A 12,872-nucleotide genomic window follows, 5' to 3' on the forward strand; every position below is an offset into this window, starting at 1 on the left:
TTCCTCCTCTCCCTCTCCCTCGCCCTCTCCCTCTCCTCTCCTCTCCCTCTCCCTCTCCCCTCCCTCTCCCTCTCCCCCCTCTCCCTCTCCCTCTTCTCTGTCTCCTCTCTCTCCCTCTCTCTCTCTCTCCTCTCTCTCTCTCTCTCTCTCTCTCTCTCTCTCTCTCTCTCTCTCTCTCTCTCTCTCTCTCTCCCCCTTCACTCACTTGACGTCTCGCATCTCGTGCGGCAGGTTGCGCTCCTTCCAGTAGAGCACGACGCTACCGTTTCGCTCGATGATGGGCCGCAGCTGGTGTGGCGCCGGGATGGGCGGCGCCTCGAACGTCACCGGGGTGGGCGGCGCGGCGTCCATGGCCGTGGTGCGCACCGTCACTAGGTAGTGGCCGCCGTAGTTGGCGGGCACCTGGTGGGAGTGGGCCACCTCCGAACTGGTGGGCAGCGTCACCCGGTATGGTGCACGTGACCCACCTCCCACCTCTACCACGGTGATCTGCGGGGAGGACAGGACAAGACGCTGTAACACGCCTCAAGTCCGAGTCAGACCAATTTAAGACACGCTCACTTTTTCTGACGATCTGATAGGCACAGCACATGTTAGGGCGACAAAAACGAAGTGCTATCTACAGCGAGCAGACAGAGGTGCCGAGGCCACCTCGCCTTACATCTGGCCACAAGGCAGCAGCCCACTGGACAGGTCAAAACCTGAGCCCCACAGCAGGATCAACTCTCCCTGCTCTCCTCCTCCGCACAGCCCCGCTTCTCTCCCCTCTACACTCTGGCTCACTGTTGGCATCCGTCACTCACGTTATAGCCCGACGGCCGCCTCCACTACCGGGCAGCTGGCCGACCAGCGGACTTTCATCATCAGCTGCTTTCCGCGCACGCTGGTTACGGTTCACGTTCTTGGGCGGGCGCAGCGCACATCATACTTGGTGCGCAGGCGGGCGGCGGGCGCGCCCGACCCCCGTACCGTTCGGTCCGACCACGGCCACCACCAGCAGATAGTCTTCGCAGGCGGCCAGGACTGGGTCACCTACGGCAGAGGTGAGAGATAGGGCAGTGTGAGACGGGCAGGAGAGATTGGCAGGTGAGAGAGAAGCCACAGAGGCCCGGTGGCTTTCGGTTCACGCGGCTCCCCTTTAGCGCGGTCTTTGAAGGGTTGCCGCCCGTTAGTCATCTGAAAGCAAAGAGGTGCAGGTAAAGGCAGCAGCAAGGAGCGGTTCACAGGCTTCAGGTCCGTAATGGAATCTTCAACCGTTCCGAAGTACAAAGCCACGCATTACTCTGTCAACTCCCAGGTCACACTAATGGATCAACCACATTGCTCTCGACACCACGGGCCTTAAGACCAAACAGCGACCACCGGCCGACAGACGGCAGGACAGCAGCCTGGCTGTGCCGGCTGTCACCCCCGCCCCCTCCTCTCCCCCTCCTCCTCCTGCTCACAAATCCGCACCTGTACTGACGTAAGCGTTCACCCTCTGTCGCCACACCGCACGATGTACAGCTCCTTTCCATTCGAAGTGCCCCAGAAACACGCCGTTACTCCAGCGCGTCGACGGTGCCGCCGCTCGACGGCGGCGGCCGCCAGCTGACGGTTGACGAGCATTGCCGCTGTGGGCGACAGCGTCGCCGTGAGATTCGTGACCTGCCGGGATTGGCTGGCCGGTGGTGCCGCTGCTGATGGCTTGCGCCGGCCCCGTGAAGCGGCCCTTGTAGCCCTGCACCGTCAACTCGTACGCTGTGCCCGGAGATAGGAGCCCAGACACTGCCGGCAAGACCGAGCCGCGCTCAGCCAGGGGCCAGCGTGCGCACACCCAGGCACTGTTGGTTGGGTCACGGTGATTGACGGCCGAAAACGGGGCCCTGTGTGTGCCCACTCATCCACGAAAACACAAGCAGTCCCTAGAAAATGACATCGTCCTGCAATCTTCACGAAACTCCTCACACCAGTCCGTACGCAGCATCGCCAGCAACAGGGGCAAAAGTTCAAGTGCAGCATCACCCAGCGCCGTCCATTGCCCCCACACCCAGCCGCAGCAAACCACGCCACTGTGCGACCGTGCGCCACTGTGCGGCGGCCCCACGGGCCGAGGCCCGCAGCGCCGGCGGCCGGGCGGCCCCGCCGCATACTCACGCACGACACGGTTATTCTTGGTGCGGAGGTCGTCGGCGGGCACCAGCTGGTTCTCCGTAGGCGTGTAGCGCACCAGGAAGCCGTCAGCCGCCGGCAGCGCGTCCCAGCTGAGCGTCAGCGAGCGCGGCGTGCGCTCCTCCACGGCGACGCCGGTCACGGCACCGATCACCGCGTCGCCGTCGAACACGAGCGACGCCGGGTGCGAGCTCTCGCTCAGGAACTCGGCGTTCTCCGCCTGGACCTGTCGGCGGGAGCGACCGGCGTGTCCGGCGGATCGCCGCAGGAGGGGGAATGTCACGCGGGGGGGGGGGGGCTGCCGCCCGCCAAGGGCAGGGGTGCAGGAAAACAGCGTTGTTGTTTTTGTCGCTGATGTCCCACTTACAGAACGCTGCTCTCGGCAGAGGACCAAACAAGGCGGGGGCGCACATGCCAAAGATGAAACTGATGTCGGACCACACAAACCGAGTCTGAGTCCACAAGTGTGTACACACGTTCACAGCCGCGTAACAGCCGCCAAAACACCCTGCCACGGGCTGCTGGTCGTAGCACCCACCTGAAACCCCAGCGCCACCTACCGACAATCAGCACACCACCAGCGCACTGAACGCTGCGGTCGCGAGCAGCAACGAAAAGCGCCACGTGGGCCCAGCGCGCGCTGCCAGGCCCGCGTGCGTCTAGGCTGTCGCCCACTCACGAAGAACGTGTAGTTCGCGCCGGGCAGGAAGTCCTCGACCACGGTGAAGTTGGTGTGCCGTGTGTGAAACACGTGGGCCGGCTGAGGCGGCACCATCGAGAGCCGGTAGTTCAACAGGCGGCCGTTCATGTGCTTGGGCGGCCGCCACGACACGCGAACAGAGTTGTGGTTCAGCTGTGTGGCGGTCATCTGCCAGGGTGGCGTCGGCCCTGCAGGCGGGGCGGGAAGAGGAAGGTCAGGTCAGGTCAAGTCACGATCGGCGGACGGTCGCGCAACAGCGAGTATTCGCCGGCGACCGGCCGGACGCCCAGGCCGCGCAGGCGCACAGAGGAGCCGGCGGCCACGCAACAGCGAGTATTCACCGGTGACCGGCCGGACGCCCAGGCCACGCACGCGCACAGAGCTCTCACGAAGACAGGTGTCCGACCGACACTCATCGAGGCGCAGCGCCCACCGCCGGCGGCGACACGGGAGCACGGGCTCGGACGGCGGGCACACGAGCGCCGTCCGGCCGCCCCGCGCGGCGCAGCGCCCCGGCGCCGCACCCCAGACAGCGCCGTCGCACCCCGCGCCGCCACGGCCACGTCGTCGGACACGTACGGGCGCTGAGGGTCTGGACGCTGATGTACTGGCTGGCGGGGAAGGCGGCGTCGCGTCCCTCGGCGCGCACGAACACGGTCACGTTGTACCACGTGAACGGCTCCAGCCGGTCGAAGCGGTACTCGGTGTCGGCGATCCAGGTCATGTTGATCCAGTGGCACGGCCCCGGCTGGTAGACGGCGCAGATCGATGGCAAGTACCTGGCGTCGGTGCGAACGTCCTACATTAAGACAGGACAGGTAGCGTAACACTAGGGACAATTAGACGATTCAGAGTTCTTATGCTGACAGTGATCGATCTTAAATATGCCCGGACGTATTCGTTAAATAAAGTTATCGAGCAAACATTTCACGTTGTCGAAGTTCGACGCTTTGAGCAAAGTTTATTGTCACGAGTGAGCATTGCATCGCATTATGCTCCGCAACACGCCAGTAAGTATGGCATCACGCATTTCCAACACGCGGGAGACAAAACAAAAGCTATACGCTGGAGCTCCGTAACAACGCTGGACACAATCTGAATGTCTTAGGCATATGATAATTCGGATTTGCCTGCGAAAGAATTCGACAATTCTGCCAAAAAATCTGTCACAATGTCAGTTCGCGCTGTTTTACAATTTTCCGCCCAATTTACCACGTTCATCACCCATGCGTGACGTTTTGCACGAGGGGTGCGAAGGGCGCAGCCCACTGACCTGAGCTTGGCGAGCATGGCCGGGCCGCGAGCGTTCGTCTTCCAGCCCACCGTCACCGCATGCGGCGTCAGCGTCTTGGTGTCGGCGGCGTAGCTCACCACCTGCGGGAAGCGCCGAGGCAAAGGCTCCAGGTCAGCACCGACACACCGCCCGACGGACAGGTGGCGGCCAACAAACGCCCAGCTGACTCGACGCGGCCACCAGAGCATTGGCCACCTCCGCTGGGCCAGCGCTGCCTCGAAACACCGGCGCACTCGGCTCCGCCACCCACCGCCGACCCTGGCCGAGCCGGCCGGCCGGCGCACCTGGAACACGGTGCTATCGTCGCGGCAGCTGGACTCGTCGTAGCCGTCCGAGCAGTCCCGGTGGCCGTCGCAGAACTTGAAGTAGGGCAGGCAGGTGTGGAAGTCGCACCGGAAGAAGCCGGACGGGCAGGTGAACGGCTGCACGGTGGTGCCTTCTGTGAGGGCGGGGAGGGGGCGGAGAGGTCAGACGCGTCTCGGGCGCCGCATCACGGCCACCGCGCAGCCGGGCCGCCCTGCCCCGACAGGATGCCCGGACGGCACGCCGCGGCCGGCACGCGCGGCGCCGACAACGGCTGCAGTGACCACGGCCGCACTCCCGCCGGCCTGCCCCACAAGCACAGCAGGTGAGCCCGGCTAGATCCTCCGCTCGACCATCAGGGCACGACACAAAGCAAGGAAGGACATGACACCCGCCCTACTGTGCATTGCCAGTGCCCTGCGACGCGCGGCGTGATGCACCGCATTTGTCATTCCAGGCGAGGTTGATGTACATGCCAGATAGCAAGCGAGAGGTCATGATTTAAAGATGACAATTTTGTGGGAAGGCTGAGGGATTTCCACAAACGCATGGCAGATGTCCGCAACCACTTTCTTCCGTCAGTTGAATGACAGTTGAACGGCTCCTCAGAACACGTAAAATCAACGAGAAACCAGCCTGCCTTTAACCCTCCGCGGCCCATCGCAAACGCGCACGCACACGCACAACCGAGGAGTGGCGCCGCCTCGCCAGACCGCTGCGTCCGGCGGCGGGCGGCGCGGCCGGCTCCGTCCGCCGTCGCGCCGGTCGGCCCGCTCACCCGGCGCGCAGGCCTCCTCGTCCGAGTTGTCGGCGCAGTCCTGGCGGCCATTGCAGAGCAGGCGGCGTCCGATGCACTCGCCGGACAGCAGGCAGCGGTACTGGCCGGCCGCGCAGCCGCCCGTGCCGCCGGCGCACTCCGCCTCGTCCTCGCCGCCCGGACAGTCGCGGTCGCCGTCGCACACGAACGCCTCCCAGATGCAGCGGCCTGACGGGCGACGCGAACGGTCGAGAGGGCGGCCGGCGGCGGGCGGCGGCGCCAGGCTCGTCACCGCACCGGACGCGGCACGCACGGCGACCGCAGGCGTCCACGTCGGCGGTCAGACGTCATACGGTGACCGTCCCGCACCAAGCCCATGACGAGCACAGACGCCGATTTCAGATGGTTGTTTTCTTTCCAGTACCGAGCACATTCGCCGCAAAAGTTCGCTTTCGTTGCTCCCCCGTCCCCCCCCCCCCCCTACACACATCTGCTGGCTTTCCGTACCGGCTTTCCAACGTCTCCTACCGACCACCCGACAGTTGGCGGGCCGGTCTTTCCAGAGCAATGCGTCACGCAGATCGGCCGCCGGCCACGCCCGGCCGCGGCGGCAGTCGGGAGGCGTCTCCCAGCCGAGACCCACCGTTATCGCAGCGGAAGTGACTGGCCCCGCAGGTGGCCGAGGGAGGCGGCCGGGAGCTGCCGGCGGCCGGCGGCGCGGCCGTGGCGTCGCCACCGCAGCCGGCCTCGTCGCTGTTGTCGCCGCAGTCGTCGGCGCCGTCGCACTTCCACCAGAGCGGCACGCAGCGGCCGTTGCGGCAGCGCAGCAGGTGGCCGCTGGTGCCGCAGTCACCCTGGCGGCGACCCCGGCGGCCGTCAGCAGGCGGAAGCCGCTCGGTGGAGGGGCAGTGTGACGGCCGAGCACGCGCCCCCCGCACGGGTCTGGTGCGGGGCGGCAGAGAGCAGCATCGCCCACTGGTGCACAGGCAAGGCAGCGGAGGAAGTTCTCGTGAAGACGAGGTGGGGGAGGGGGGGGGGGGCATAGCTCAGTGGGCGAACGCGTACCGTGATGGAACTGCGAAGCCGTTCCTTCCACGGGAGTAAGCCTCGCCGGAAAACTGCCAGCAGCTGACACATGTGGGGAGCACATACCGCTGGGATCGGGCATCCGGGCCGGCGATGGCACCCGTACCATGGGGAAGGTGGGCGCCGGCTCCGTGGTGGGCGCAGCCGTGGTGGTGGCCGTGCAGTTCAGCTCGTCGGAGCCGTCTCCGCAGTCGTTCTGCGAGTCGCAGCGCCACTTCATCTGAATACAGCTGGAACACGCCACGGCCCGGTGACGCGCCTGCCGAGCGGGCCGCCTCGACCACTACACAGCAAACTCGGCCAAGACACGGACAACAGTTTGGGGCAGGTGAGGCCGCGCTGCCGGTGCTTTCAGAGGGCTGATCCCGCCCAGACCGCGTAGCCTTCCTCCGGCCCGGCGTCATCACTTCACGTCACTCAACGGGTCCAAAAATCAGGGCGTTCGCACGCCATGCTATAACGGACAGACGGACACGCGGCCGAAGTTCGTAGGGAGCCGAGGACACCGATGAGGACACCGCAGACCCACACTGTACCCCGCCCGCCTCTGCAGGCTCTGACAGCAGCTCAGTCGGCGCCCTGGCGCCGCGCACTGCACCCCGATCCGCGCCGCTGCGGCGGTCGTACCGCTTGTTGGCGCACTGGAACTGCCAGCGGGGACAGCTGTAGTCGGCGCAGCGGGCCGCGTCCTCGTCGTCGCCGCCCGGGCAGTCGGCAGAGCCATCACACACCCACGAGATCGGCAGGCACTGGCTGCTGTTGACGCACTGGAACGACGGCGCTGCCGGCGGGAGCGGACGGCGTGGGGCGGTCAGGGCTGCGCGCCGCCGACGGCGGAGCAGGCCGCTGGTCCTGTCCGCGCGGCGCCAGCGTGACGGTGCGGTTCTTCTCGTAATGTCTGACGACTCACACTCTACAGCACTGGCAATGATGGGACCACTGTCCGCGCACGGGAATGCCAGGGTCGGGTCTTCGTCGGGGCCCTCCACTCAGGTTGGCGTCGCGAGATAAACAATCCGTCCAACGCGCAGCAAAGGCCCGCCGACCGCCGAACCCACGCGCGTGCGACGAGACGCCCGTCCGGCCGCGTCCCACTCCGACGCCACCGACTGCGCCACCCGCGCTGACGGAACGGTGTGCCGTCCGCGCCAGGCCTTCGCCAGTCCCAATGCCGACGACACACACGCACCGACCGCAGCTGGGCACACCACTCGCCATTGCCCGTGACACCAGAGGTGCCAGAGGCGGCAGCGCGTCGGCGCGGGCCGCCGACTCACGTGGGCAGGGCGGCGGCGCCGGCGTCGGGCAGTCCAGCTCGTCCGACTTGTCTCTGCAGTCGTCGTCGCCGTCGCAGCGGTACTGGCTGCGGATACAGCGGCCGCTGGCGCACTGGAACTCGGTGCTCGTGCAGTTGGGGTACACTGTGGGCGGGGCGGCCCGGTCAGGCTCGGCGCCGACCGCACACGCCGCCAGGGGCTCCGGCGCCCGACTTTCTCCAATGACGACGGCCGTCAGGCGACCGCAGACGCCGTCAGTGTAACACTAAGAGAAATACTAGATCAGGAAAACCTTACCAGTCAGGACTCAGTAACTGGACTAGTAGATGGCTCGCACGCTAACATCGATTGTGCACTCCCGCTTCAACGCCCGCGTTTTGCGGTGAAGGCGCACCGTACCGCCATCCCCGCACGACACGGCATGGGGAAGTCACACAAGTTTAACAGTGCACACTGCCAGACACACGTGCGTGTCCGGCCCTCTCGCGGTCCGGGCAGCGCGCCAGCCGAGTCTGGCGCCGCACCGGCGCGTCCGCCGGGCGGTCGCTCACCGCAGCCGCGCTCGTCGCTGCCATCGTGGCAGTCGTCCTCGAAGTCGCAGTGCCAGGCGGCCGTGATGCAGCGGCCGTTGTCGCAGCGGAACTGTAGGCTGCCGCAGCTGGCCTGCGGCGGGGCGGGGCGGGCGTCAGTCGCCGAGCCGCGCCCGCGTCACACCGCCGCCAGCGCTCGTCACGCGGCGCGCCACCATTCCACCCCTGACTTGGGCGAGACGTGAAGCCTCGCAACTGCACACGGACCTTGTGATGGACGGCTCGACCCGCTAGACAAAGGAATAGCGTTTTGGTACCAGAGGGAACATCTAACCTCGGGACTGCACAGACTAATGAAGACACTCTGACCCCAAGCTTCAGTACAAACACTGGCCACTGGCGGTCCTCCGACTAGCCCCTTCCCCGACCTTACAGTCCAAACGGCAGACGGTCCCAGCCGCGCGACCACAGCTTCGCAAGGGACGCCGCCCGCCCGCCATCGCTCTGCAGGCGGGAGGCGACGGCGGCGTCCGGTCACCTGCTGGCAGTCGCGCTCGTCCGAGTTGTCGCCGCAGTCGTTGTCGCCGTCGCACAGCCAGTCTCGCCTGATACAGAGCTGCTTATTGGCGCACGTGAAGTACTCGGCCGCGCACTGCTCGTTCACTGCAAAAGAGCTTCGTCTGTCGGTGGGCCCGTGCTGTCGTCGCCCCGGCGCGCCGATGACGCGGCGCCGAGCACACCGTCGGAGCGGCGGCCGCGCTCGGCCCCCACACACACCTCACGGTCCTCTGGTCCGGGCAGTGCCCGTGTGCCGCCGGACACTCGATACCTGCACGCGGCAGTGGTCCCAATCACTTCTCACCAATATCCGCGCCGCGACAACCATGCCCGTGTGCCGCCGGACACTCGATACCTGCACGCGGCAGTGGTCCCAATCACTTCTCACCAATATCCGCGCCGCGACAACCATGCCCGTGTGCCGCCGGACACTCGATACCTGCACGCGGCAGTGGTCCCAATCACTTCTCACCAATATCCGCGCTGCGACAACCACGACCGTGGCGAGCAATCTAGCACCAAGCATATGACGTTAACATCCGCCCACGTCGATGAAGACACCGAGAACCTTTGACACCCGAAACCTGTCACCATTCGGCCACAGGGTCACTCACCTGACGGGCAGGTGCCGTTGGCGAAGGGCGTATTGCCGTTGAAGCACACGCACTTGTCGTTCTGCAGGCGCAGGCCGTCCGGGCACAGGCACCGGTGCTTGCCGTCGGGCCGTGGGGTGCAGAGCCAGGCGCAGGCGGTGCTGTTGGTGCAGCCGCTGACGCCCCGCTGCGACTGCTGGCCGAACACCTGGCCACCGCCGCACAGCCCGGCGTCAGAGGCGGCGCCCTCACTGAACCCCACGGCGCCCCCCACAGGAAGCGCCGATGGTCGGCAGGGGAACAAACAGCCCGGCGTCAGGGGCGGCGCCCTCACTGAACCCCACGGCGCCCCCCACAGGAAGCGCCGATGGTCGGCAGGGGAACAAACAGCCCGGCGTCAGGGGCGGCGCCCTCACTGAACCCCACGGCGCCCCCACAGGAAGCGCCGATGGTCGGCAGGGGAACAAACAGCCAGGCGTCAGAGGCGGCGCCCTCACTGAACCCCACGGCGCCCCCACAGGAAGCGCCGATGGTCGGCAGGGGAACAAACAGCCAGGCGTCAGAGGCGGCGCCCTCACTGAACCCCGCGGCGCCCCCACAGGAAGCGCCGATGGTCGGCAGGGGAACAAACAGCCAGGCGTCAGAGGCGGCGCCCTCACTGAACCCCACGGCGCCCCCACAGGAAGCGCCGATGGTCGGCAGGGGAACAAACAGCCAGGCGTCAGAGGCGGCGCCCTCACTGAACCCCACGGCGCCCCCGCAGGAAGCGCCGATGGTCGGCAGGAGAACAAACAGCCAGGCGTCAGAGGCGGCGCCCTCACTGAAGCCCACGGCGCCCCCACAGGAAGCGCCGATGGTTGGCAGGGGAACAAACAGCCAGGCGTCAGATGCGGCGCCCTCACTGAAGCCCACGGCGCCCCCACAGGAAGCGCCGATGGTTGGCAGGGGAACAAACAGCCAGGCGTCAGATGCGGCGCCCTCACTGAAGCCCACGGCGCCCCCACATGTAGCGCCGATGGTCGGCAGGACAACAGCGTGGCCGATGGGTAATGCTGTGATTGACATGAATAGGCCGGAATATCGGAGCGGGGTGAAGAAAGCATGTCAACAAACGGGCGTGGGGAAAAGGGGGGAAGTATGGAAAAGTGGATGACCGAAAAAGGACCTAAAGCAAGAATATAAATCAGCATTGAGATAGAAACGGGAAAACCGCCGCGCAAACGACATAAACGAAACGGAACGAAATGACAAGATTTTCACATGCAGACAAAAGAGGGGACGTGCACAAACCTTGACGTCGACGACGTTGGGCACCTTGTCGAGCACGGTGACGACGTGGGTCGGCGAGCGCTTGTCGGTCATGAGCACCACTTCGCTCTGCCAGTCGTTCCAGAACATCAAATCCTTGTACACGGAGATGGCGAACGGGTGTCGGCTGTTCTCCTGGAGACAGGTACGGCGGCGGGTCAGGCGGCGGCGATGCGGTGGGTCAGAGCGGGGCGGCAGGTCAGAGCGGGGCGGCGTAGCGCGGGTACGGCGTGCCCACTCCGACCCGGCCGCGTGCCTCGGGTACACACCATCACGCCACTCCAGCAGGAGTGTGTGCTGCTCCCAGGTGACGTCCCGGACGGCGACAGTGTTGGACAGGTATGGCCGTCATCGCGTTCTGACAGGCGAACAAGAGGTACTCGTGTACAGCTCTGCAGCGCCTACACTCCGCTGCGTGCCATTTAACGTTGAAGGGCCTCACTTTGTCCCACGTCGGTGAACGGGGAGGGGAGCCAGAACCGCGTTCGAGACTACCACTGCGACTTCGCGGGTTGTCCTAAGGCCAGACAAACGGAGAGCCGCCGCCGCCGCCGCGCCGTCCCGCCGACCCAGCGTCTCTCACAGAGTTCTGCAGCAGTATCTGGAAGTGGCCGCCGTCTAGGTCGGACGACGCCAGGTAGTCGAGGTTGGCATCCACCCAGAAGATGCGGTCCGCCTGGTAGTCGATGCTGACGCCGTTGGGCCACATCACCTTGCCCCGGCCGGCGATCTGGGTGTGCTTCGTGCCGTCCATGAAGGCGCGGTAGATGCCGGGGGTCGTCTGAGACCAGTCCGTCCAGAACATGTACCTAGCCGACATGGGAATGGCAGTCAGGCTCATGTCCGGGTAAAGAACAGGGAAATGCAAATTGTGAATGCAAAAGCGGCTTCCGGTGGGTGGTTTGAAAGCTTACATACGCCCCATCGCATGGTTTTAGAGCAAGGAGGCGAAGTGCAGCGCTGACTTCTGCACTCCTCCCGTGGCCGGAGCTCCATTGACCGCGCTATACTCCTCCCGTGGCCGGCGCTCCGTTGACCGCCCTATACTCCTCCCGTGGCCGGAGCTCCATTGACCGCGCTATACTCCTCCCGTGGCCGGCGCTCCGTTGACCGCGCCGGTGGTACAGCACCTCACCCGCCGAATACACAGCGCCACGTGTCCGAGCATGTTCAGCGGCACCCGTCACCTACCGAGCGCTGGGCCCGCCGCAGCGGCAGCGGCGGCGGCAGCGGCAGTGGCAGCCAGCCACCTCCCGTGCGCGTCACGCCTACTGACCCTTTGCTGGGGTGGAGCGCCAGGCCGCGGGGGTTGTCCAGCTCCGCACTGTCCAGCAGCGTGGCTCGCAGGTGGGTGGCGTGGCCGGCACTCGGCCGCACTAGCTGGATGGTGGCCGACACCGACTCGGTCAGGTACAGGTTGCCGGTGGTCCAGTCTAGCGCCAGCGCCTCCACCGTCGTCACGTTCCGGTTCAGCAGCACTTCGCGGCCAGCGCCGTTCAAGCACTGGCGCTGTGGGCCACCGACGGACGGTCAGCGGCGCAGCGGCAGTGACGGCGGAACAACTGTGATGGGACACCGGCGGACGGTCAGCGGCGCAGCGGCAGTGACGGCGGGACAACTATGATGGGACACCGGCGGACGGTCAGCGGCGCAGCGGCAGTGACGGCGGGACAACTGTGATGGGACACCGGCGGACGGTCAGCGGCGCGGCGGCAGGGACGGCGGGACAACTATGATGGGACACCGGCGGACGGTCAGCGGCGCAGCGGCAGTGACGGCGGGACAACTGTGATGGGACACCGGCGGACGGTCAGCGGCGCGGCGGCAGTGACGGCGGGACAACTGTGATGGGACACCGGCGGACGGTCAGCGGCGCGGCGGCAGTGACGGCGGGACAACTGTGATGGGACACCGGCGGACGGTCAGCGGCGCGGCGGCAGGGACGGCGGGACAACTATGATGGGACACCGGCGGACGGTCAGCGGCGCAGCGGCAGTGACGGCGGGACAACTATGATGGGACACCGGTGGACGGTCAGCGGCGCAGCGGCAGTGACGGCGGGACAACTGTGATGGGACACCGGCGGACGGTCAGCGGCGCAGCGGCAGTGACGGCGGGACAACTATGATGGGACACCGGCGGACGGTCAGCAGCGCAGCGGCAGTGACGGCGGGACAACTGTGATGGGACACCGGCGGACGGACCAAGGGGGCAACGTTTCGCCCGGTTGCCCGCCAGACAGCAGCCAGCTCGCCGTCACGGGACAGACCTACGCAGCGCGCATCGGAGCACACAACAGCGCAAGAGACGGCGTG

At 66.2% G+C, this 12,872-nt stretch overlaps 1 protein-coding gene across 1 annotated transcript in view; it reads right to left on the reverse strand.

Moving 5' to 3' along the window:
* LOC119093376 (sortilin-related receptor) overlaps positions 1-12,872 on the reverse strand; it is a 34,375-nt gene that overhangs the window by 14,046 nt on the left and 7,457 nt on the right. The window contains exons 9-27 of the mRNA XM_037216331.1: positions 11,834-12,066; positions 11,141-11,366; positions 10,540-10,692; positions 9,271-9,457; positions 8,637-8,761; positions 8,120-8,231; positions 7,569-7,712; positions 6,919-7,072; positions 6,398-6,521; positions 6,036-6,059; positions 5,849-5,942; positions 5,227-5,433; positions 4,430-4,584; positions 4,125-4,225; positions 3,431-3,630; positions 2,831-3,039; positions 2,137-2,377; positions 1,596-1,767; positions 206-427 (exon numbers count right to left, since the gene is read on the reverse strand). Coding sequence (XP_037072226.1) covers positions 206-427; positions 1,596-1,767; positions 2,137-2,377; positions 2,831-3,039; positions 3,431-3,630; positions 4,125-4,225; positions 4,430-4,584; positions 5,227-5,433; positions 5,849-5,942; positions 6,036-6,059; positions 6,398-6,521; positions 6,919-7,072; positions 7,569-7,712; positions 8,120-8,231; positions 8,637-8,761; positions 9,271-9,457; positions 10,540-10,692; positions 11,141-11,366; positions 11,834-12,066 — 3,083 coding nt within the window. The remainder of the gene's footprint in view (positions 1-205; positions 428-1,595; positions 1,768-2,136; positions 2,378-2,830; positions 3,040-3,430; positions 3,631-4,124; positions 4,226-4,429; positions 4,585-5,226; positions 5,434-5,848; positions 5,943-6,035; positions 6,060-6,397; positions 6,522-6,918; positions 7,073-7,568; positions 7,713-8,119; positions 8,232-8,636; positions 8,762-9,270; positions 9,458-10,539; positions 10,693-11,140; positions 11,367-11,833; positions 12,067-12,872) is intronic.

This window comes from Pollicipes pollicipes, unplaced genomic scaffold (genome assembly GCF_011947565.3).
Source record: "Pollicipes pollicipes isolate AB1234 unplaced genomic scaffold, Ppol_2.1 Scaffold_4002;HRSCAF=4701_pilon_pilon_pilon, whole genome shotgun sequence".
Classification (NCBI taxonomy): domain Eukaryota; kingdom Metazoa; phylum Arthropoda; class Thecostraca; order Pollicipedomorpha; family Pollicipedidae; genus Pollicipes; species Pollicipes pollicipes.